At 42.8% G+C, this 23,660-nt stretch overlaps 1 protein-coding gene across 2 annotated transcripts in view; it reads right to left on the bottom strand.

The window, feature by feature from the left end:
- The window catches only part of TSEN54 (tRNA splicing endonuclease subunit 54), a 130,388-nt gene that overhangs the window by 55,258 nt on the left and 51,470 nt on the right, over positions 1–23,660 (bottom strand). For both annotated transcript variants that reach the window (XR_011025328.1, XM_068263609.1), the window contains exons 6-7: positions 21,304–21,402; positions 21,127–21,179 (exon numbers count right to left, since the gene is read on the bottom strand). Coding sequence is in view for 1 of the 2 variants with exons in the window: in XM_068263609.1 (XP_068119710.1) it covers positions 21,127–21,179; positions 21,304–21,402 (152 nt within the window). In the remaining variant the exon portion in view is untranslated. The remainder of the gene's footprint in view (positions 1–21,126; positions 21,180–21,303; positions 21,403–23,660) is intronic.

Below are 23,660 nucleotides of genomic sequence, written 5' to 3'. Positions count from 1 at the left end.
GGCCTTAAGCTCATCCAGAGTGTTGGGTCTTGCGTCTCTCAACTCTCTCTTCACAATATCCCACAGATTCTCTATGGGGTTCAGGTCAGGAGAGTTGGCAGGCCAATTGAGCACAGTAATACCATGGTCAGTAAACCATTTACAAGTGGTTTTGGCACTGTGAGCAGGTGCCAGGTCGTGCTGAAAAATGAAATCTTCATCTCCATAAAGCTTTTCAGCAGATGGAAGCATGAACCCACTTTTGAACCAGAAACAGCGGCAGAAGCGCCTGACCTGGGCTACAGAGAAGCAGCCCTGGACTGTTGCTCAGTGGTTCAAAGTACTTTTTTCGGATGAAAGCAATTTTTGCATGTCATTCGGAAATCAAGGTGCCAGAGTCTGGAGGAAGACTGGGGAGAGGGAAATGCCAAAATGCCTGAAGTTCAGTGTCAAGTACCCACAGTCAGTGATGGTCTGGGGTGCCATGCTAGCTGCTGGTGTTGGTCCAGTGTTTTATCAAGGGTAGGGTCAATGCAGCTAGCTATCAGGAGATTTTGGAGCACTTCATGCTTCCATCTGCTGAAAAGCTTTATGGAGATGAAGATTTCATTTTTCAGCACGACCTGGCACCTGCTCAAAGTGCCAAAACCACTGGTAAATGGTTTACTGACCATGGTATTACTGTGCTCAATTGGCCTGCCAACTCTCCTGACCTGAACCCCATAGAGAATCTCTGGGATATTGTGAAGAGAAAGTAGAGAGACGCAAGACCCAACACTCTGGATAAGCTTAAGGCCGCTATCGAAGCATCCTGGGCCTCCATAACACCTGAGCAGTGCCACAGGCTGATTGCCTCCATGCCACGCCGCATTGAAGCAGTCATTTCTGCAAAAGGATTCCCGACCAAGTATTGAGTGCATAACTGAACATAATTATTTGAAAGTTTACTTTTTTTGTTTTAAAAACACTTTTCTTTTATTGGTCGGATGAAATATGCTAATTTTTTGAGATAGGAATTTGGGGTTTTCATGAGCTGTATGCCAAAATCATCAATATTAAAACAATAAAAGGCTTGAATTACTTCAGTTGTTAGTATTTGAATCTAAAATATATGAAAGTCTAATGTTTATCAGTACATAACAGAAAATAATGAACTTTATCACAATATGCTAATTTTTTGAGAAGATCCTGTATGTGTATGGCACCACAGGGGTCCTTAAGTAAGCAGCTTGCACACTTAATACATCTTCTTTCAAGCGTTTATTAATTCCAAACTTTGAGTCACGACAGTCCCCTTTATTGAGGACATTAAATTGTCAGCCCAATGAGAGCTGACTCCCGCATGGCTGATACTAATTGTGTAGTACAACAATGTCCCCACAGACAGTGATGAAGGAGTCCATCATGGCTCTGCATTAGAATCCAAACCCTTTAAAACCACGATGCACTCCTTTGTCAAGGAAAAAAACCAAGGCTGTGGAGTCGGAGTCGGAGTCGTGGAGTTGGAGTCGTGGAGTTGGAGTCGTGGAGTCGGGCAATTTTGGGTGCCTGGAGTCGGAGTCGGAAAAAAATGCACCGACTCCGACTCCTAATGAATTTGTAACTGTAATTAAAATAGAAAATATGATAAAATGTTCTATTTCTCAGATAATAGTCATTAAAATAATGTATATATACAGTATATATACAGTAATAGCTGTGCTTAGTCCACAGAAATGAAATAAACCAATCAAAATTAGTTACTTGTGCTGCTTCAATAAAGCAGTCCCCGTATTTTTAAGGTCAGATATACATATCTGATTGTGACTGTATATATGATGTGTACACAGGAATCTCTTATATATGTTACGGCCAAAACCAGAAATCGGCCAATTCTAGAATTGGCCGGCCGTTTCTAGAACTGGCCGATTTGACGTCGGCCAAAGTCCAAAATGCTGGGAATTTCTGACATTGGCCGGCCAGTTCTAGAAACGGCCAAAGTCAGTCGGCCAAAGTCCAAAACGCACAAATCCCAGAACATCCCGGGTCCTGTCCAGCACCACGAATGCCACTCAGAACTACCTCTCCGCTCTGAAAGATACGAAACAGCATAATCTTTAAAGAAAAACACTTCTTTGTTACAGCTGATATAAATCCTGCAATAAATCTGCAGTGTGTCTACATCCTGCTTTCATGGGAGCAGACATATTGTTATCACCCTGTGTTTACCAATTAGCTGCTCTGCTGTGGCAAAGGAGATTCCTGAGCTGTCACAGCTGAGAGATCAAATTACAATGGTGGTTAGTCACAGATGAGGGTGAATTGGACGGGCTACATTCTCTAAATACATACAGGATGCATTTCTCTATAGCATGGCATGGAGCAGGCAGGGCTAAGTCCTAGGATCGAGGATCCAACTGATAGGTGGTAGTGGTTCCTCACCTTGATCCAGATGGGTGAAGGGCCAGCTGGTAGGCTCAGCAGCAAGAAGGGTGACTTCCTCAAGAAGGAGACGACCGGGAGGCGGCAGAGCAGGCTGGGAGGCAGCAGGCACAGAGCCTGTGTGAGCCTGCTGCACGTGGGAGGCTAACCTCCGTTCTGAGCACAGCAGCAGTCCGGGCAGCAGCGATGGATGGGTCAGCACTCCGGGCAGCAGCACGCATGTTCTTCCGTGACAGACAAGTTGGTGCAGCACGTGGGCGGCCAAGTCTCGTGTCCTTAGCGGCGATGCTCTGGCAGCCACGTGGTACAACTGTTTGGATGCAGAGCAGTTGGAGGCGTGCCCGTTCCCCCGGGGCAGAGGAGGCGAGCTCCAGATGATTAACCAGCCAGGGCAGTATTCCGGATGTTCGTCCCAGGCCCTCCAGGACTTGGATGGCAAAGGAAACACCACTGTGGGCCAAGACTAGGTGGCGGCGGAGAACAGCTGGTGAGACAATGCGCGGAGCGGTGAGCTGACACAAGGCAGCGGGGACTTCGGGACTTGGCCGGCCACATCTAGCCAGAATGCGTTCTGGCCGGCCAAAGTCCGCAAAAAGTCCCCGTTTCGCACACTGGCCGCTTCAGCCGGCCATTTCTAGCTTTGACCGGCCAGAACCCGAAGTGGCCAGACTTCGGGTTCTGGCCGTAACATATATACTAAATAACATCTATGCTGTAAGAATAAAGCCTGATGTGTAGCTGTGTCACTAATAGAGATGGTCAACGAGATGGAAATAATTCTGCATTGATGCTGATTTATGCAAATGTATGCACTCCCTTTGCTGATGAAATCAAATCATTTGATATGTTGTTAAAATTTGGTTTGGTGACTACAAATTAAAGGGTAACTGAGACGGATGAAAAGTAAAGTTTTATACATAACTGGGGCTTATTCCAGCCCCCTTCAGGCTAATCAGTCCCTCGCTGTCCTCCACCACCCGGATCTTCTGCTATGAGTCCTGGTAATTCAGCCAGTCAGCGCTGTCCGGCCGCATGCCGCTCCCACAGCCAGGAACATTCTGCACCTGCGCAATAGTGCTGCACAGGTGTAGTATGCTCCTGGCGGCGGAGTGTGTGCATGCGCACTACGCCCGACTGGCTCAAGTACCTGGACTCATAGCAGAAGATCCAGATGGTGGAGGAGGACAACGAGGGACTGATTATCCTGAAGGTGGCTGGAGGAAGCCCCAAGTATGTATAAAACTTTAATTCCATCTGTCTCAGGTTTACTTTGTTACACAGTAGTACTATACTCTACATATGCACTCCCCACAGAGCTGCAGGGAATCCACTGAGAATGCTGTGCACATTGAACACAGAGGTGTTGTCTGTTTACAATCTCCTCATTCCCCTGCAGAGTACCTGCACATCATTCTTACATGCACCCACAGTCACATTGCCTAGGGCCTGATAGATGTTCTTTGTTCCGGTTTGTACCTTTTACAAGTACTCTTACCAAGGACTAGTTTTAGTCTAAAGGGAATAAATATAGTAGTCTACATATCCTTCTCACTTCAGTTGTCTTGTAAAATTCCTAAGCGTTGGCATTTAAGAGACGATTTTCATGTTACATACTTTTAATCAACAAAATTGTAATATGCAAATTAGAGGAGTCGGAGTCGAGGAGTCGGAGTCGGTGGAATCCTAAACTGAGGAGTCGGAGGATTTTTGGACCGACTCCACAGCCCATCAATCCATTGAGAGTTGACACCTGAACTCCACCTGAGATAAGCAGTGTCTATGGTTACTGCTGAATGCTTCTCACAACGAATTTGGGAGTCCGCTCTCATTGGGCTGATGTTTTGCTGTCCTTTAAAAAAGGGATCCGATGTGTATTCTAAACATTGGATTTATTAAAATCTTGAATGACACTTTATTGCAGTGCTGACTAAGACATGCTATAATAGATTTGATTGGGTAGGGCCATCTGCCTACAAAATAGTACCCACTGTATAAATGTATGTAACCAGTGCACTTTATTAAAAAAAAAAAAAAAATCACAATACAATTTTGAATATAGATACCAAAGCCAGTGTAGCCCACACACAAATAACATTCATCATCAAGAGTACAAAACTGATCGGCGCTGTGGTAGTTCTAAAGACAATCAAAATCTTGTATGTATATTCTGGCTCCACCACCACCACCACACTCCCACTTGTAATCACTCACTGGCTGTAATGACCACACAAAATGGTCATATGTGCGTGTTGAATAACTATGCCACTCAGGTCTAAATGGGCTTATGAATGCTGTAATGTAATCAGATTCTCTCCTGCGATGGATGTTGTTGTATGTAAACAAAAAGGGACTCACTATAGTGTACTACCATTTAAAACAATTTTAATACTCCCATAACAGAATCAAACTCAAACTCCGAATAATTTAATAACTGGCGAGCATTTACTATGACCTCCAACCCTTGACAAATGCATACTAACAAAATTGGTCAGGTTTTCTGGCAGCAGTGAGTGGGAGGAGATAAAGTGGAGCAGAGTATGGATGAGTGGAGCGTGCATTGTGAGGTGATAACAAGATCTTAAGCGGTTTCTCATCTATACATGCTGGCTCATATGCCTGTAGTATACATACTATTTTACTGTTTAAAGGAATGCTATCGATTCACATATTTTTTTTCAATTGACACAGGAATTGTTTGGGAAGTGCTGCTAAGTACTGGTGTATACATTTTAGTAGCAACTTCTTTGTTTACTGTTAGCAAAATACTTTCAAACTTTACTGACTCCGAAACTGACGGGTGACTGAGCCATGAGGAGAGGGGAAATTCCCCTTACACTTGATCAGTTAACTCTATGTGTAGCTCTGTGTGTGACAGAGAGAAAGCTCCCAACAGGCTGCAGCTTCTGTGTCCTGTGTTTATGACTGACGTGTCTGAAGAGAGCAGAGGAAATGTACTAATTGTCACAGCTTTTCATACTGTTTTTGCTTTCAGAGTTTGATATGTTTGATATTTGCTTTCTGTAGTCTGATATGCAACTCTGGCTGTGCATTGAAGCAGACACCCCTTCTGCAATTGATTTGTCCCAATATAGATAAATCCAACCCTCAATAAATTACAGTTTTTGCCTCTGATATTTAACATAAAAAGTAGGAAAATGTTTACACAGCAACTTGGACATTATTTGCACACTGTCATTTTAGAACACTTGGGTATCGATAGTATTCCTTTAAGTTTGATTCCTTTATGGGGGTTTTAGACCAGAAATTTTTAGATCTCATGGACATAGGTTATTTGCCATGCGCATATGACCATTTTGTATGGTCAGTACAGCCAGTGAGTGATGAGTGGGGGTGTGGTGGCGGTACTGGAATAAACCTAGAAGATGATGACTGACTTCGGAACTATGACAGCGCCAAGCAAAGTTTTAACAGAACCCACTGGTTATTTACTGAGAGAACTTGTTGGAGGCGCCCAAAATATAGCTATCTTAAATCATAAGGTAACAGCAAAAAGACGGTGAAAAGCTTGGCACTGCTAACGTTGATTTATTGCTGATGCACTTGCATTCAATTCTTGTCAAAAAATTCAGTTCATATTCAAATAAGTGACATTTAAGAAGATACTTATAGTCCATGAGATGAAGGGGGTGTGGGATGGGCAGTGGGTGCCAACTGGTGCAAGAATTAAATGCATTTTGACAAGAATTGAATGCAAGTGCATCAGCAATAAATCCACGTTAGCAGTGCCGAGCTTTTCACCGTTTTTGTTGTTGCTATACATTGCTTCAGCTCAGAGCACGCTGACAGACTGCACATCGCAACCTAAGTCGTCCTCTCCATGTGTGTTGTTTCTGTGTTCCTGCCCACTACTCTTTTTAAATCATAAGGTATAGGAGCAATCAGTGGCGTAGCTAAGGAGCTATGGGCCCTGATGCAAGTTTTACAATGGGGCCCCCCAAGCACTCTATACATAATTGATACGGCGCAACAAAACCTGCCAATGGCAACTACAGTGTCAGAGGTGCAAGAAGGGGATGGGGAACAGCTTGTTAATGATTACCACTATTCAAAGTATCTATAGAAGTTATTATTATGAGCACAGGACCAATAGAGAGCTAATACTGTAGTTGAGGAAGGGCCCTTTGGGGGCCCCTCTGGCCCAAGTGCCCCGATGCGGTCGCTACCTCTGCACCCCCTATTGCTACGCCCCTGGGAGCAATTGGATCTTACCTCCATAAATGGACAAACCATATGGGTAAAATTGGTTTTAATGATGCACAGAAAAAAGACAACACGTTTCACGGGTACTGGCCAGCTTCCTCAGGTCAATAACAAAGTGCCTAAGTCAGTAGCAGTCACAGCTGTGGGGGCCTATACCTTATGATTTAAGATAGTTATATTTTGGGTGCCTCCAACAAGTTCTCTCAGTTGTAGTCCAACCCTTCGGGGTAGTATATGGTGCACCACGTGTCCAAATACCTAAGGAGAGCGACCGACCAGTACCAGTCTAGCGGATCTGTAATACCGAACGGGAATGGTCAATTTCTCGCAGGCTCTGTCGGTGGTTGCAGGAATGCAACCCACCCTTGTGAGTATATCTTACTATCCTATTCAATCCAACTTTACCCAACGATACTGCACCATCGGGCTCCTGGTCTCATTACAGAACCTTGGCGGTTGGAATCTCAACCACCAGGAATCAACCACCAGAAATCACCCCATTTTCCACTGGTTATTTAGACACAATACAGTCTCCAAGACAAGCAACGTTGCTTGTTGCTCAAAGGGAATGGAACTCAATCCTTCAGGCGAGAGTTTGGAAACTGAGCATTACATAGATGCCTCACACTGCTATAGTGCAAATGTAGGAATGATGCACAGGGCTTAACAGGGCAGCTTTGTGCGGGAGGGGTAAGGAGGGAAACAATGGACTCAGCCACGGATTGCTGCTTAAAGCACACAAGAATTGTGAGTAATATGGAGGCAGACATTTATTTCCTTTTAAACAAGTTAAATTGCCTGACTGTCCAGCTGATAATATGCTTTTAGCCATAGCATGCAGATCAAATGCTCTGACTAAAGTCTAACTAGATTAGCTGCATGCTTTTTTCAAGTGTGTTATTCAGACACTACTGCAGCTAAAAAGATCAGAAGAACTGCCAGTCATCTGGTATTGTTTAAAAGTAAATAAATATGACAGCCACCATATTCCTCTGGCTTCAGTTTCACTTTAAGGGAAACCTGCAGGCGTGCATGTTAGTATGCCACCGTTCAGTTCGACACAGGGTCGAGCAGAATGATGGCTCAACCTGTTGCCACTGAAATTTGGAGCGATGTAAAATACTTTTCCCCCTCCGTGTCGATAAGCGTCTGAAATTTTTTTCTAGTGTGGTGGTTGCTTGTCTTCCACCTAATTACTTTAGAAAGTAAACCCCTTTGTAGTTAAACTTACAAGTCTATAACTGTAGTGGAACAGATTTTAAGGAAACCTGTTTGTTGGCTTCAATACAGATATATCACTTTATTGGCTACATTTTGTGTATTTTTGTTATGGTTTCCAATATAGATGTCTTTTTCTTTTCATTATGTAGATCTGACAATAATGTCAGAAACACCTGATCTGCTGCACGTTGGTTCAGGGTCTATGGCTAGAAGTGTAAGAGGCAGAGGATCAGCAGAAGAGCCAGGCAACCGAATGACGGCTCACCCTGCTGCCGCAGAAATTCTCAGCGGCATAAAATACTACTCCCCTCCGAGTCATAGCATCTACGCAGGCGCAGTCTATAGCATTGCAGCTATAGCTGCAATGAAATGAGGTGCTACACTGCGTCATCTCGGTGCCGAAGTGACCTGCTCCGTTCTAGGACCTCTTCTCCATTTATACTCAAGGCCTGGGACAATGAATACACTCATTTGGTTTCCAGTATCACCTCTACCCTGATGACACTCAAATCTATCTCTCAGCTCCTGACCTCTCCACACTATTATCTCGATTCTCTGACTGTCTGTCTGCTGTTTCTGCAATCAGGTCATCCAGTTTCCTCAAACTTATTGTTTCCATTCATTGATCTAAGTCCCCGGTAGAAAAACCGACGGCTTATTTTCAGAGGCCGCGGTCTTTCGGACCAAAAAAAAAATCATGTCCTCCTTGTGCTTCCTGTAAGCAATCACTCTTGCTTACAGGATGGGAATGAAACAAAATCACTGTGGCCAAATAGTAAAACTACATGCACTTTGTTTTTTTTGTTTTTTTTTTACATAACACAATAAATCACATTTAAAAATAACTGATAACCTCCCACACCCAAAAATACCCAAATACCATTTTTAACTAAAAAAAAAAAAAAAATTACAATAAAAAACAAGCAAACACACACAAAAAAAACCAAATAGTTATCTAAGGGTCTGAACTTTTTAAATATGCATGTCAAGAGGGTACATTACTAATATTTTTTAATATTATAAGCTTGTAAGTAGTGATGGATGCAAAACTGAAAAAATGCACCTTTATTTCCAAATAAAATATTGGCACCATACATTGTGATAGGGACATAATTTAAGTGGTGTAATAACCGGGACAAATGGGCAAATAAAATGTGTGGGTTTTAATTATGGTAGCATGTATTATTTTAAAGGTGTAATGGCCGAAAACTGAGAAATAATGAATTTTTTCCATTTTTTTTTCTTAACCTCCCTGGCGTTCAGTTTCTGCTGGATTTCTGAGCAAAAAGTGATCCATTAAATTTTCATAAACTTTTTTCCTGTAACTTAAAATGTGTCAAGCAAGGGTCTAGTGTACATTTTGAGACCAATAAAAGCTTGAAACAAAAAATCTAAGCTAAATTTCAAAATTACTCACCAAAATCTCCGATCATTTATACTTCCAAGCTGCAGCTGCTCAAGCTGCACTAATACAATAGAGATGATGGGCAGATCCGACCAAGAGACAGATCTTTATCTACGTCAGACGTCACACGACTTCAGTCCCGATCCTCCGCATACCGGAAGATATGCGGAGCTATGCAGACCGGCTGGGGCGCTCGCTGGAACGAGGCTCAGTATGTATCTAGCTGGGCAGCGGCTGCATCGGGGGGCATTGGGGGGGGGGGGGGGGAACTATGCCATACATTCCTAATGGTGCAGATAGTGTACAGGAGCCCGTGTCCGGCTGACGTCACCTTCTCCCTCTGGACGGTGGTCTGCAGCTACCAAAAAGGATTAAAGTGTTTCAGCTGCGAGACAGCCTTCGTCAGAATCAAAAAAACTTTACATCTCCATCTTGTGGACATTTATAGTCTGTGCATCACAGGTTGTTAATTCCCTTCCAAAAGGTTAACTCTTTCCCTGCCATAATGCTTTCCTTCACTTCTTTGATGCAAAAACTATGTGCTTGTGTGCTATTTTCACTATTTCATTACTAGTACATATATCATATTGGGGGAGGGAGAATGGGTGGGAGAAATGAAAGTAAAAAAAAAAAAACCACTAAAGCAGAGAAGATGATTAGCGACCAGAAGGATTGGAAATCAGGTAATATTTCCAACTTAAAAATGCCACGAGAAGGTGATGCCCAGAGAAAAGGTAAGTATAGTACAAAATCTAGGAAACAGAAAAAGGTGAGATGGGGAGAAACCGCATATAGTTCATCAGAAGGTATGAGTGACAGTGATGCCTCCACGGAAAGTGGGAACAAAGGGGGCGGTAGATCACAGGAAGAGTTTGAAGAAAGACCCCTAGGTAGAGAAGATGAGGAGGATTTTTTAGTAGAGCATGTGGAAATAGAGTTAGAGGAGGGGATGAGAACCAGGTCAGGCAGAGTTCTGCGGGAAGTTGTCAATTAGAGTCATACAGTGTCATCAACTTAACTGATCATCAACTGAATAAAAATCATTACCATGTGTTGAGCATGGGTTTGACGTTTTGCCCAACAGCATTGGGCGATGAATTTGAAGTGTACAAGGATATAAGTTTATTTTTAAGACGGGTGCTGTTGAAAAAAAAATGCACCTAGAAAAGGATCAAAATTAAGGGTACCCCATATTGGGGGATGATAATGGTGATCAAACGGTTGATGACATTGATGGAAGAGGAGTAGAATACGAGCGAGGAGAGGCCCAAAAGAATTGAGAAATAAATCAGAATACATGCCAGCATTGACAACAAATCAATGGCAGTATTTTTAGAATTGGTAAAACAGGATCTGAAGTCAATTGATTGGAAGTCCTGGGGAGAAAGCAATCTCACCTTGGGGCAGAGAATGGCCCTGGATGAAATACAAGGTTGGAGTGATACGGTTATTAAAAAGATACAAGGGGGGCAATGTGGTATTGCTCCCCTTGACAAAATATAATGAGGAAATAAAACGATTGAGTGATGAGGCAAATTACCGTAGAATCCGGGGAGATCCGCTGCCCAACTTGGTGAGATTGATTAACAACAAAATTAGTTGGGGTTATATAGAAAATGCAATCCTGGAAAGAAAATACAGATTTATGCAGGTGAAGACATACAATGTGCCCGTAATATATCATCCCAAAAACTCATAAAAATATGAATGATCCTCCGGGGAGGCCCATAATATCGGCGAATGGGAGACCCTTGGAAAGGTTAGCTAAATATGTGGAAAAAAAGCTACAGTTCATCATGATGGGAATGCCCTCTTTTGTCAGGGATTCGATGCAGGCATTAGAGAAGGTGGAAGATTTGATATCGCCAGAGGAATGCTTATTGGTAACACTGGACGTGGAGTCACTCTTTACTTAAATACCCAATGAGGTGGGGTTGGGGGTACTGGCTTTCTACTTGGACAAATATTATGGAACTCATGAGGAAATGCACAATGAATTTGTGTGGGATCTGATGAAATTGATTTTGGAGAACAATTATTTTCAGCATGAAGGGAAGTTTTTCCAACAGATAAGGGGAATGGCCATGGGGGCGGCTTGCTCTCCGGCCTACGCGTGCCTGCACCTGGGACGACGGGAGATGGAGGTGGTGTACCGTATGCCGGGGAGCATGTCGCCCTCTGGCTACGTTTTATAGATGATATGGTCATGATTTGGAAGGGAAATAAAGTCTCCTTAAGGATGTTTGTGGAACTAAACAGCAACAATAGAAACATATACTTGACTTATGTATATGACCGGCAAAAAATAACGTTTCTGGATTTTACCTTAAAAGGGAAGGTTCACGCTGCTAAAAAACAAAACAAAAAAACAAAAAACAAAACACTGCACTCACCTGGGGCTTCTTCCAGCTCCTGGCAGTCGATCTGTGCCCTTGGTGCAGCTCCTCTCTCTCCGGGCGTCCAGAGGTGAACAAGCCGACCTCGCCAGGTCGGCTTCTGTGCGCTCCACGGTGGGGGGGGGGGGGGGTCATGTGGTGTAGAGACGTCATCAGGTCTCTACTGCGCCTGCGCAGTAGAGACCCGATGACGCCACGTGCACCACGTGACCCGCGCAGCGGAACGCACATGACGCCAACCCGGAAGCCGACCTGGCGAGGACGGTTTCTTCACCACTGGACGCTTGGAGGGAGAGGAGCTGCGCCGAGGGCACCGATCCACTGCCAGGAGCTGGAAGAAGCCCCAGGTGAGTGCAGTTTATTTTTTTTTTTTTAGCAGAGCGGATCTTCCCTTTAAGAAGAGAAGGGAATAGATTTATTTCACGAACCCATAGGAAGGAAATAGCAGGAAACACGCTTTTGCATGCCAGGAGCTTCCATCCCCAAAGTCAGATCAAATCAGTTACCACAGGTGAATTTTTGCGTATAAGGTGCAATTGTGCTGATGTAGATGAATATAAAAAAGAGGGGAAAGCATTACAGAAACGTTTAAAGGAACGAGGGTATTCTAATAGGATGCTCAGGAGGGCTTATGTGTAGGCCCTTAAGATGGAAAGAGAGCATTTATTGCAAAAAAAGAAAAGAATAACGATGGTGAGGTTACTCGCATCATAACGAGGTATGGAAGCCACTGGCAACAATTGCGTGAAATCCTAAACAAAAATTGGGGAGTTCTAATGTTGGATAGTGACATTGCAAAAACAGTGGGAAATGTACCACAGATAACTGCTAGAAGATTTAGAAACCTCAGTGACATACTGGTGAGAAATGAAGTAGTGACCCCACAAGTAAGCACCATAAATGATCAAATGCTCGGGATGTAAAGTATGTAGATATGTGCAAGAGGGTAATACCTTTGCTAATAGTGATGGTTCAGAAGAATTTAGGATCAATAGTTTTATTAATTGTATGACCACGAGAGTGATATACCAGATAGTTTGCCCTTGTGAAAAAAATATATGTAGGGAAAACGAAGAGAGATGTGGGATCCAGAATCAAGGAACACGTAAAACACAAAGAAAAAGGAGAAATCCAGCCCCCTAGCAGTACATTTTGAGGAATGCCACCAGGGCAATCCAGAAGGTTTGAGATAAAGAGGTATCTACAGGTTGCAAATAAGTGGAAGGAGGGGTGATTTTGACAAACTTTTGTATCAGAAAGAGTGTATGTGGATCTACAGGTGTAATAGTTTGGTGCCGAGAGAATTGAATTCGGATCTGAATTAAAAAAAAAAGTGTTATTGTGAGGGGGGACCGCATCTTTCTTGGTAAAATGAATATGTATATGATGATGAAAGAAAGGGGTATGATTGTTGACAGGGGTGATCAGGTCTGTTATCCCTCCCCCATCCCCCCAATATGATATGTGTAGTAGTAATGAAATAGTCAAAATAGCACACAAGCACATCGTTTTTGCATCAATAGAAGTGAAGGAAAGCATTATGGCAGGGAAAGAGTTAACCTTTTGGAAGGGAAGTAAAAACCTGTGATGCACTGCCTATAAATGTCCACAAGATGGCGATGTAAAGTGCTTTTGATTCTGACTAAGGCTGGCTCGCAGCTGAAACGTGTTAATCCTTTTTGGTAGCTGCAGGCCACCGTCCAAAGGGAGAAGGTGACATCAGCCGGACACTGGAGGGGTTTCCCCACGTTGGCCGTGGCGTTCAAGCCTGCCGAGTGGCGTGAGGTGGTGAGAGGTAAACGTAGTAACCAAGGGGCAAATTGCTGCAACGAGAAAGGGAATAGGAGTGCAGCTTAGGCTAGACAGGTACTGGTGGTAGGGGATTCAATTATTAGGCACACAGATAGGGTAATCTGTCGAAGAAACCGTGGATGCCATACAGTGTGTTGTCTCCCGGGTGCTCGGGTTCGGCATGTAGCGAAAAGAATTGACAGATTATTGGGTAGGGCTGGGGAAGACCCGGCTGTCATGGTACACATTGGCACCAATGACAAAGTTAGTGGGAGATGGAAGGTCCTCAAAAATGATTTTCATGTACTTGGAGATAAACTTAAAGCCAGGGCCTCCAAGTTGGTGTTCTCTGAAATACGGCCAGTGCCACGTGCTACATCTGAGAGACAGAGGGAGCTTAAGGAGTTAAATAAGTGGCTGAGAAATTGGTGTAGGAAAGAGGGGTTTGGGTTCCTGGAGAACTGGGCAGACTTTGCAGTCGGCTACAGGTTCTACAGCAGGGATGGGCTGCACCTTAATGGGGAGGGTGCAGCTGCATTGGGGGAGAAGATGGCTAAACGGTTGGAGGAGGAGATTTTAAACTAGGATCTGGGGGGAGGCGGGAGGATAAAGTCTCAATACATAGACAAGATAAGGTAAAAAGATAGTGGGAGCCTAACATTATGGGGGGGTGGAGGGGGGGGGGGGAAACAGTGTAAAGATTAAGGAGGTTGGTAAAACTTCAAGTAGCCCATTTCATGTAAACAAAATTGGTAAATGTGGTGGTAAAAATATAAAGTGCATGGTAACCAATGCTCGGAGCCTTGCAAATAAAATAGACAAACTAGAGTTCATTCTGAATGACAAAGGCTATGACATTGTGGGAATAACCGAGACATGGATGGATGAAAGCCATGACTGGATAGCTAGTTTAGAGGGATACAATATGTTTAGGAAGGATAGAACAGGGAAAAAAGGTGGAGGGTTTTGTCTCTTAAGAATTCTTTTACAGCTGTCCTCAACGATGAGATGGAGGCAGATTGCAAAGATGTGGAGTCCGTTTGGGTAAATATTCATGGTGGAAATAAAAGTTGCCAATTGCTTATTGGGGTATGCTACAGGCCACCTCTTATTAATGAAGCTGCAGAACTGTCATAGTTATGGGCGACTTCAACTTTCCAGACATTGACTGCGGTATTGAGGCTACCCATTCTGGTAAAAGCAGCAGATTTCTGGCAGCACTACAGGACAATTACTTGACTCAAATGGAAACGGAACCAACTAGGGGGAATGCGTTACTGGATCTGATCATTTCTAATAGATTTTAGAGCAGGTGCAGAGACGAGCAACAAAATTGATATGTGGGATGGAAGGTCTCACTTACCAAGAAAGGTTAGATACACACACATACACATACACATACACACATACAGTGGCTTGCAAAAGTATTCGGCCCCCTTGAAGTTTTCAACATTTTGTCACATTACTGCCACAAACATGAATCAATTTTATTGGAATTCCAGGTGAAAGACCAATACAAAGGGGTGTACACGTGAGAAGTGAAAAAAAAAATCCTACATGATTCCAAACATTTTTACAAATAAATAACTGCAAAGTGGGGTGTGCGTAATTATTCAGCCCCCTGAGTCAATGCATTGTAGAACCACCTTTTGCTGCAATTACAGCTGCCAGTCTTTTAGGGTATGTCTCTACCAGCTTTGCACATCTAGAGACTGAAATCCTTGCCCATTCTTCCTTGCAAAACAGCTCCAGCTCAGTCAGATTAGATGGACAGCGTTTGTGAACAGCAGTTTTCAGATCTTGCCACAGATTCTCGATTGTGTTTAGATCTGGCCTTTGACTAGGCCTTTCTAACACATAGATATGTTTTGTTTCCTCCATCTCTCTCTGCTCCCCCACATATAGTTACAATTAATGTAGAAAATACTCCATTAACTCCTAAAGCTTGCTGTCTGGTAGTAAATCGGACTCTAAGCTCTCATATCAACCACATATTAGCAACAACCTCCTGCTACTTCCAGATCAAGAATATCTCCAGAATACATTCCTTCCTTACACAAGATGCTGCTAAAATGCTTGTACATGCTCTAATCATGTCTCATCTAAATTACTGTAATACCCTACTCTGTGGCCTACAAAAACAAACAAAAAAAACCTCCAGTCCCTGCTAAACTCAGCTGCTAAGCCTCATCCTCCCCTCCTCCCACTTCTCTGATGCTTCCCATCTCTGCTAATTCCTCTATTGGATACCAATCACCCAAAGGATCCAGTTTAAACTCCTAACACTGTCATCCAAAGCTCTACACGGGCTATATCCTTCATACATACGTCCCGAAACCTTTGCTCCTCCCAAAAGCCCCTCTTGTTGTCCGGCTTGGTTACCTCCTCCCATTCTCGCATCCAGGACTTCTCAGCGTGTCACCTCTCCTGTGGAACTCTCTACCACAGCCTATACATCATGCTCCAAGCCTGGAAATTTTCAAATGTACCCTCAAGACATATCTTTTTAGACAAGCTTATAATTTGCTCTACCTAGAATTTAAAGCTCACAGCCTCATCTGCTAAGCCTTTTGTCTACTCGCCCAGTGTCTTAACCCTACTACCCTCTAGATTGTAAACTCACAAGGGCAGGGACCTCCCAGTTTTGTTTCCGGTTTCTGTGCAATTTTTCAAACTAACATCAGTATTGTTTATGTTATTCAAACTATTAAAGCGGACCCAAACCAAATATTTTTTTTTATTAAAAATATTTAGTTGCACCACTGACACATACAAAGATAAATAAACACTCCTTCAAGCCTATGAGCATTTCAGTGCATTCTTTTCACCCTTCTCTTTTCATAACTAGGATTATACTGGGGGCAGCCATTAGCAATTCCTCCATTGCCGGACACCACCTACTTCACCAGTTTGCCGGATTTTGTACCGGCAGTTTGAAAGGAAGGGAGGGGTTCCTCCAACAAATGTAAAATATTTTAGATTTGTCATCATGCAGCCGAAAAAAGGCTGCTATTTATTATTATTAGAATTTAGAAAATAGATTTTATTTCTGAAATCTTGTATTTTTAATTTGGGTCCACTTTAAATGAATGTAGGCAAGCACACCTGATAGATTAATGAAAAAGGGTGCACAGTCAGTAAGCCAGACGCTATACAGGTCTTACTAGACAATGTATATACAAAATCAACCGGCACACCAAGCAAGTGAATTGCATTAAGTAGTGTATTAAACACAAGACCGATACATACAAGCAATGGGCCATATACAGCAAGGAGGCCCAATGTAAACGCAGTATATACATATAGCTATACACTGGAGGCAAATACAATTGTAGACAAATACATAAATAAACAAACGATCACTCTAGCATTCTGGCAGCAGCCAAGTATGAAAGGAGCAGTAACTAATAGTTCCTATAAGAGGAACAGGTTGCAATGAGTAAGAAGCACAATGCCAGTTATAGTAACAGTGTCCGTATCAAAATAGATGCCAAAATTACCATGCATTTTACTCCTTGCAACTGTTTTTTTCTCATAGGAACTATTACTGACTGCTCCCTTCATACTTGGCTGCTGCCAGAATGCTAGAGTGATCGTTTGTTTATTTATGTATTTGTCTACAATTGTATTTGCTTCCAGTGTATAACTGTAAGTCTATACTGCATTTACATTGGGCCTCCTTGCTGTATATGGCCCATTGCTTGTATGTATCGGTCTTGTGTTTAATATGCTGGGGATACACGGTATGTTTCTGTACCGTGTATCGACCAGCTGATCCGGCCAGCTGATAATATTCAGCTGGCCCGATCATGCCACCCGACCCGCGCCTGCTCGATTCCTGCCGGTGGACAATGGCAGGGAATCAAGCGGCTGATAAGGACCGCCGGCGGGGATGAGCGGGAGTCGATCCGCGGGGACGCGGCTCAGGTCGATCCGGCAGCTAATCGAGCCGCTGGTCGACCCGTGTATGCCCACCAATACACTACTTCATGCAATTCACTTGCTTGGTGTGCCAGTTGATTTTGTATATACTACGTTAATCAAACTATACATCAATTGTATGTATCGGTACTTGTGTCACTGGTTGTCCTAATTGTACAGTATGTTGAAATGCTCATGTATCTATGCTCCTGATTATTATATGTTTTGCACATTGTACAGCTCCGGAATATGTTGGCGCTCTATAAATAAAAATATTAACAATAATGTCACTAATGTAACATGGAAGAGAAGGGAATGAGAAAGATGGACCTGTTGTTGGGGAGGGTAGTAGAGTCCAGAGATATTTTTTTTGAGAATACAAGTAGATGGGAAAGTACAAGCAGAGAGGGTTCCACTCGGACATAACATTCAATAAAAACGTGTTTTCCTACTTATTGTTATGCATATCATTAACAGATTTGCTTTTGAGCACAGGTATTAATCGGCAGTTTCCAAATTACAAGTTCCCAAAGTAAAGTTTATCTGCTCTGAAAGCTGCCATTGTAATTTAATTTATATATTATAATGTATCCAGTGAGAATGTGTCTTCTGTGTACACTTTTAACTTGTATTGAGCTGAAACACTGCTAGGAATGTTTATTAATAGTGGCTGATAAGAAAAACAAACAAGCTAATGTAATCACTTCCTCAACTTCAGATTCGTACTTCTTCGTACTGAAGAAGAAAGTTCTGTGTTTAAGGGCCTGTTTCCACTGGCACAAATCTGCAGCATTTACCCACATGTAAAAAGTGTGGGGAACCACTGCCTACCCATTTAACTGCTTTGATTTTTGCAGCACGCACCCGAATAACCTAAAGCCATGCATAGTGCAGCTAAGCTATGTGGTACCTAGTGTAAATTGGACCTACCTGTTTGAATGCCGTTCTGCAACCATTTTTTTTTATGGTAGTAGGTTTTATGCTGTAAAGAATCTTTTAGAGCAATGAAGAAATGCTGAGTTTCATACCACTTTATAGAGAGAGGTTAGAGCAGCAATGATGGAAAAAGAAAGGTGAGTAATAAGCTGAGAGGGGATGGGATCAAGTGGGTAGGTGGTGGAACATGATTTAGAGATAGAAGAGGAGAGGCTGTTCTAAGTTAGTTGGGAGAAATAATAAAACGAAGGAGGTGAGGTTTGTATGTGCAGACAAGGTTGCTAAGTGAAGCTGATGTTTCAGATTTGGTCTTTGAATCATGAAGGAAAGTCCTCAGCTGTGATTTAGGGAGTGAGAGGTGGGAGCAGAGACCGAAGAAGGAAGTTGAAGGTAGGAAAAAAACTATTTGTGATTGTGTGACTGATATAAAGTAGGAATGTTTTGCTGCTGAGAGGGCCTATCCAATCCAAAACAGCTTTATTGGCAGGACCAAATACATTTAGCAATGCCAAAGCAAACCATTAGCATTATCATGGGAGGGGGTGGTTGTGTGATTATAGGCATGAGGGTAAAGGTAACAGTATAAGGGGTATATAGTCCATTGGGGTTGGGAGGGTATAGGGGGCAGTATAAGGGGTATACAGTCCATGGGGTATCATGTTCCTCTCAGTTGGTGGCAGGCAGAGACAGATCGGGCTGCTATTTGCACCGTTGTTTCCTCTTCCCCCAGTAGAATGTAGAATTCCCTCTCCTCATCTGTAGAGGTGAAATCCAGGATGTGGATGGAGAGTCTCTGGAAGGGGGAGTCCTCACAGGTGCATATCTTCTGCAGTGTAGCAGGAAGTGGGCCTCATCTTCCAGGGCCCCCTGGTCACACTACCTGCATAGTCCCTCCTCCCGGGGCTTCCATGTCGGTCTATGTCATCCTGTGAGAGCTCAGACAGTATAGGCTCAGGGTATGTCTGACCATTGTGTACTCTCTCTGCATTGATCGGTAGATGGTGAGTTTCTGGGGGTTTATGTCGCTCCTCCATTCCTCTAGGTAAGGCCCCTTGCAGCATTCTATAGTCCTTTTTATTTGGGCTTTTGTCAGGCTGTGTCGAGTATCCTTACTGGATCTGCTGCTGATGCCTTGGTTCAAGGCAAATTATGTGGCTTGGGCCCCGTGGTCCAGCAAGGCTTTATGGTGGTAGGTGCTGGGGCTACCATTCTGTATGTGTGCCCAGTTTGAGAGCACCCTCTGCTGGATAGTCAGTCATAGTGGAAATCTGCTTAGCTCAGACTGGCTAGAAGAGTTTGAAGTGTAGCGATTGACTTGGAGAAGATACTTGCAGAACTCTAGATGGAAGACTTCTGTTGGGCTTGAGTCCCATTTTGATTGGTAATGGTAGATAACTGGGCCCTATACTTCACTGCCATAGAAAAGGATTGGGGTGATGATATTGCTGAACATTTGTACCTAGACTTTCACCGGTGGTTTTAGGTGGTACATTTGCCTTCTGATGACATAAAAAGGTTCTGCAGTATTTTTCTTTCAGGGCCTATACTTCTGGCTTTAAGCTTCCTGATTGGTTCACCTCCAGCCCCAGGTAGGTATAACTATTGATGGTCACCAGTGTAAAGCCGTCTAATGTAAATAAAGAGATGAAGTATATAAACGTCATCTTTGTAACTCTGAAAGTGCACATGCAAATAATTTTTATGCCTGCTCCACTGAGGTAAACAGGAGTGGCGCTTCAATAATTTGATCTCCTCAGTATGCTGAAGTTGACAGTAGAATGAAGGTGTACTATGAAAGAAGAAGCAGCAGAGCCAAAAGAAGAAGTTAAAGTGTTGTGATCACGGCCAACTGCTGGTTTGGAGTTAGAAAAACGGATAACATTAGGAGGGTATTAAAGAGGCTGATAGAGTAGGGAGGTTCAGTGTGCAGATACTTCTGTGTAAGTGCATGGGAGTCAGTTGTGGGGTTTAAGCCAGATTATATGGAAGAAGAGTGAATTTGAGCAAGTTGTGGTCATAAAGTGGGAAGAAGGAGTTAATGAAGTAGGACAGGGAACAGCAGCGCATGAAAATCAGATCCAGTATGTGGCCATTGACACGAGTTGCAGTGGAGGAACATTGTGTGGGATCAAGGGAGGTGGTGACTGAAAGAAACTTAGAAGCACCAGAATTGTTGTTGACTATGAGGATGTTGAAATCCCCATTCATAACTTGAGGCTCCTGTCAGTGGACAGGAGGTGGGACATGCTAAAAAAGTGGTCCAGAAAAACGGTGGATGGGCCTGTAGAATGGTGATTTGGAAATGGAAAGGGAAGTAAGTGCAGACTTCCATGAGATATGACTTTACAGCCCACACCAAATGGTATACAAATGTAAGAAAAAAATTATTAGCTGGATTGTACAGTGAGCATAGAAAGTGTCCATTTGGCCTTCGAAGGATGCACAACACAAAACTGTTGTCAGGATGTGAATTATATACACAGATGGTTGTTTGTAGCTTCCAAAGTACCATGTCTACAGGTCCCCTTTAGTCTGGTAACAGTGCAACCAAAAATCATCAATGTAATTAAGGGTTTGATGCAGGACACTGCATTACTAACCACAAAGGAGCACAGCACGTTAACACTTTAATGCCATGGCTGTTACAAAGGCACAGCGGCGTTAACACAGTAATGCCCATGGGGCTAAATGGTTAATGTGCGGTGCTACCTAAGCATTGGGGAATGGTAAAAATGCTGTGCACTCCCTGCACACTGCAATCTTACCACTGTGTCAAGCACCGGGCCTTAAGTTCTAAGTACATCCAGTTGGAAACAAAGTTTTTAAGACCCCCACCTTGGGTTATATCGCATGACTATGTATCCTAGTCTCTTCAAATGACTGTAAACCTGCAAGTAAACCAAACACAAACAATAAGGAATTACAGTTCTGTTTATGAGCACATGGTTCAATAATGACTTTTTCTGTAAAATTTAGAATGTGTTAAATACTAGAACATCACGTTTTTAGTACCTGATAGTGCGTCAAAGTGAAAGAACCATTTGAAAATAGGTTCTCATGGGCCTCCTGGACAGACAGTGGTAGATTCTTGTAGTACAGCTGAATAGAGCCCTGTGTATGATAAACAACATTATTTAATCCTGGCAAATTATCTCAACAACAAACCATTTGTAAAGTGCTTTTCTCCCATAGGACCCAAAGCATGTATGAGACAAGATATGGAGCAGCTTAACCACTTCATCCCAAAGATGTTTTTACCCTAACGGACAAGAGCGATTTTCCCCTTTCAGTGCTCATCCCTTTCATTTGCCAATAGCTTAATCATTACTAATCACAATGAAATGATCTAGATCTTGTTTTTTTTTCACCACCAATTGGGCTTTTTGGCGTTGATATTAGTTTTCAGTAATTACTTTATTTTCTATGCATTCTAAAGGGAAAAACAAGGAAAAAAAAATGAAAAAACATACTATTTCTCCTATTTCATCCTCTACAGTTTTAATAACACTGCTACTGTGCATAAAACCCACACATTTTATCTGCCTATTTGTCCTGGTTATCACAAGATTTTAATTATGTCCTTAGTACAAAGTATGGTGACAATATAGTATTTGGAAATAAAGGTGTCTTTTTTTTGGGGGGGGGGGGGGGGGGGGGAGGTTATTTTTTCCCACTATTTTCACGTGCATGGGGATGCACGTGCACAGCAGCAGCAACACTGTCTGACTTATAAAAACGTCCTGGAGCCATTAAGAGGCTCTAGCAGGACGTTTTTATAAGTCAGGTTGTCATAAAGTGGTTAAAGAGACTCTAAAGCGAGTCTAAATTCACTACTTAACATGTAGCCATGTTAAGAACTATAAGCCCTGCTAAACCGCTGCTTTCCCGTCGCAAAACGAAGCGTTTATTCCCCCCAAATCCCCTCTGCTGTGTCCGGGGAGTGCTTCTTCATAGAGACAAAGCTTATGGTTGTAGCTCTGCGCGTCAATTCCGGCTGATCACCGCCTCTCCCCGCCCCTCTCAATCTGCCTTCACAGAGAGGGGCGGGGATAGGCGGAGATCCACGCGGAGACTGACGTGCATAGAGGCAGAGCTGCAGCTGAAAGATCTGCCTCCACGAGCAGCAAATTCCACGACCAAGAAAGTCGTGGATTTTGCAGGGGGGATTTGGGGGGTATAAATCCCTAGTTTTGCCGCGGGATAGCAGCAGTTTAGCAGGGCTTATAGTTCTTAACCAGGCTACAAGTTATAAAAGTGAATTTAGACTCGCTTAAGAGTCTCTTTAAAAGGGAATCCCAGGTGAGGGCGATATGTTTATTTTCTGTTAAATAATGCACATTGCCTGGATGACCTGCAGACCCTTTGCCTCTAAGGCCTCGTTCCCACTATACACCTATACACGCTGCCGTGCGCATTTGGGCAGCGTGTATAGTGTGCGACACGCAAGAATGGCAGAAGTGCATAGATATCTATGACTAATCTAACAAGATGTGTGCTGGTTTCAGGTGTGTAATTTAGACCCTACTGACCAGAAAGACCAGCAGGACTGCCAGGCAACTGATATTGTTTCAAAGTAAATAAATATGGCAGCCTCCATCGATCTCACACCTCAGGTTCCTTTTAGGAGAGCAGCAGACAGCTTGGGCAGGTTCAAGTAATTTTTACAAGTAGCTTGGTAAATAAGGGGCAAACATCATTAATTGGTACAGACAACACCCCATTTTTAAATTCCTAAAGTTCTTATTCATGTTTTTGTACAAAGGAAAATATATATGTTTATGTACACAACCAACTACAAAAGCAATTATGTTGTTTCTATTAGCTAGAGTACATTCCAGGATGTATATTGTACATGACAATTAGTGCTGCTGTATATATGTATTTTAAAAGGACTATAAAAAAAATAGTTCAGGGAAAAAAAAAAAATTACCCAAAGAATGCCTAGATTGTAGTAAAAAAGAAAACAATATGTTTATCACTAAGATGGTGTAAGTTATTAAAAATGTACTGCTGTATCAAAGCAACACAGCTAAAGTATCAAAAATGTCAGGAACCTAGGGGTAAAAACTGTGGACCACGAACTGGTTAAAGACAAGCTACTACAAAGTTACATTTTCCTAAATGGTATGATTACTCAAATTCAATTACCTTTTCTTCATAGTTTTACGAAACAAATATGACATTAATTGAATGCGAATGGACTGTTGGAATCTGAAGAATTGATTATGTGTAATACCAAGAAGTTCCAGTTAAGATCATTACAATGATTTGAAAAAAAACTGTGGGTATACGGTTTCAATTAAAATGGTTTACATAACTAGAAGCCATTAAAATATTTAGGCCCCGATTCACCATGCACCTGTAAGATT

Source organism: Hyperolius riggenbachi, chromosome 12, assembly GCF_040937935.1.
Source record: "Hyperolius riggenbachi isolate aHypRig1 chromosome 12, aHypRig1.pri, whole genome shotgun sequence".
Classification (NCBI taxonomy): domain Eukaryota; kingdom Metazoa; phylum Chordata; class Amphibia; order Anura; family Hyperoliidae; genus Hyperolius; species Hyperolius riggenbachi.
Note: the sequence above shows the minus strand (reverse complement) of the source record. Positions and strands in the feature narration are given on the sequence as shown.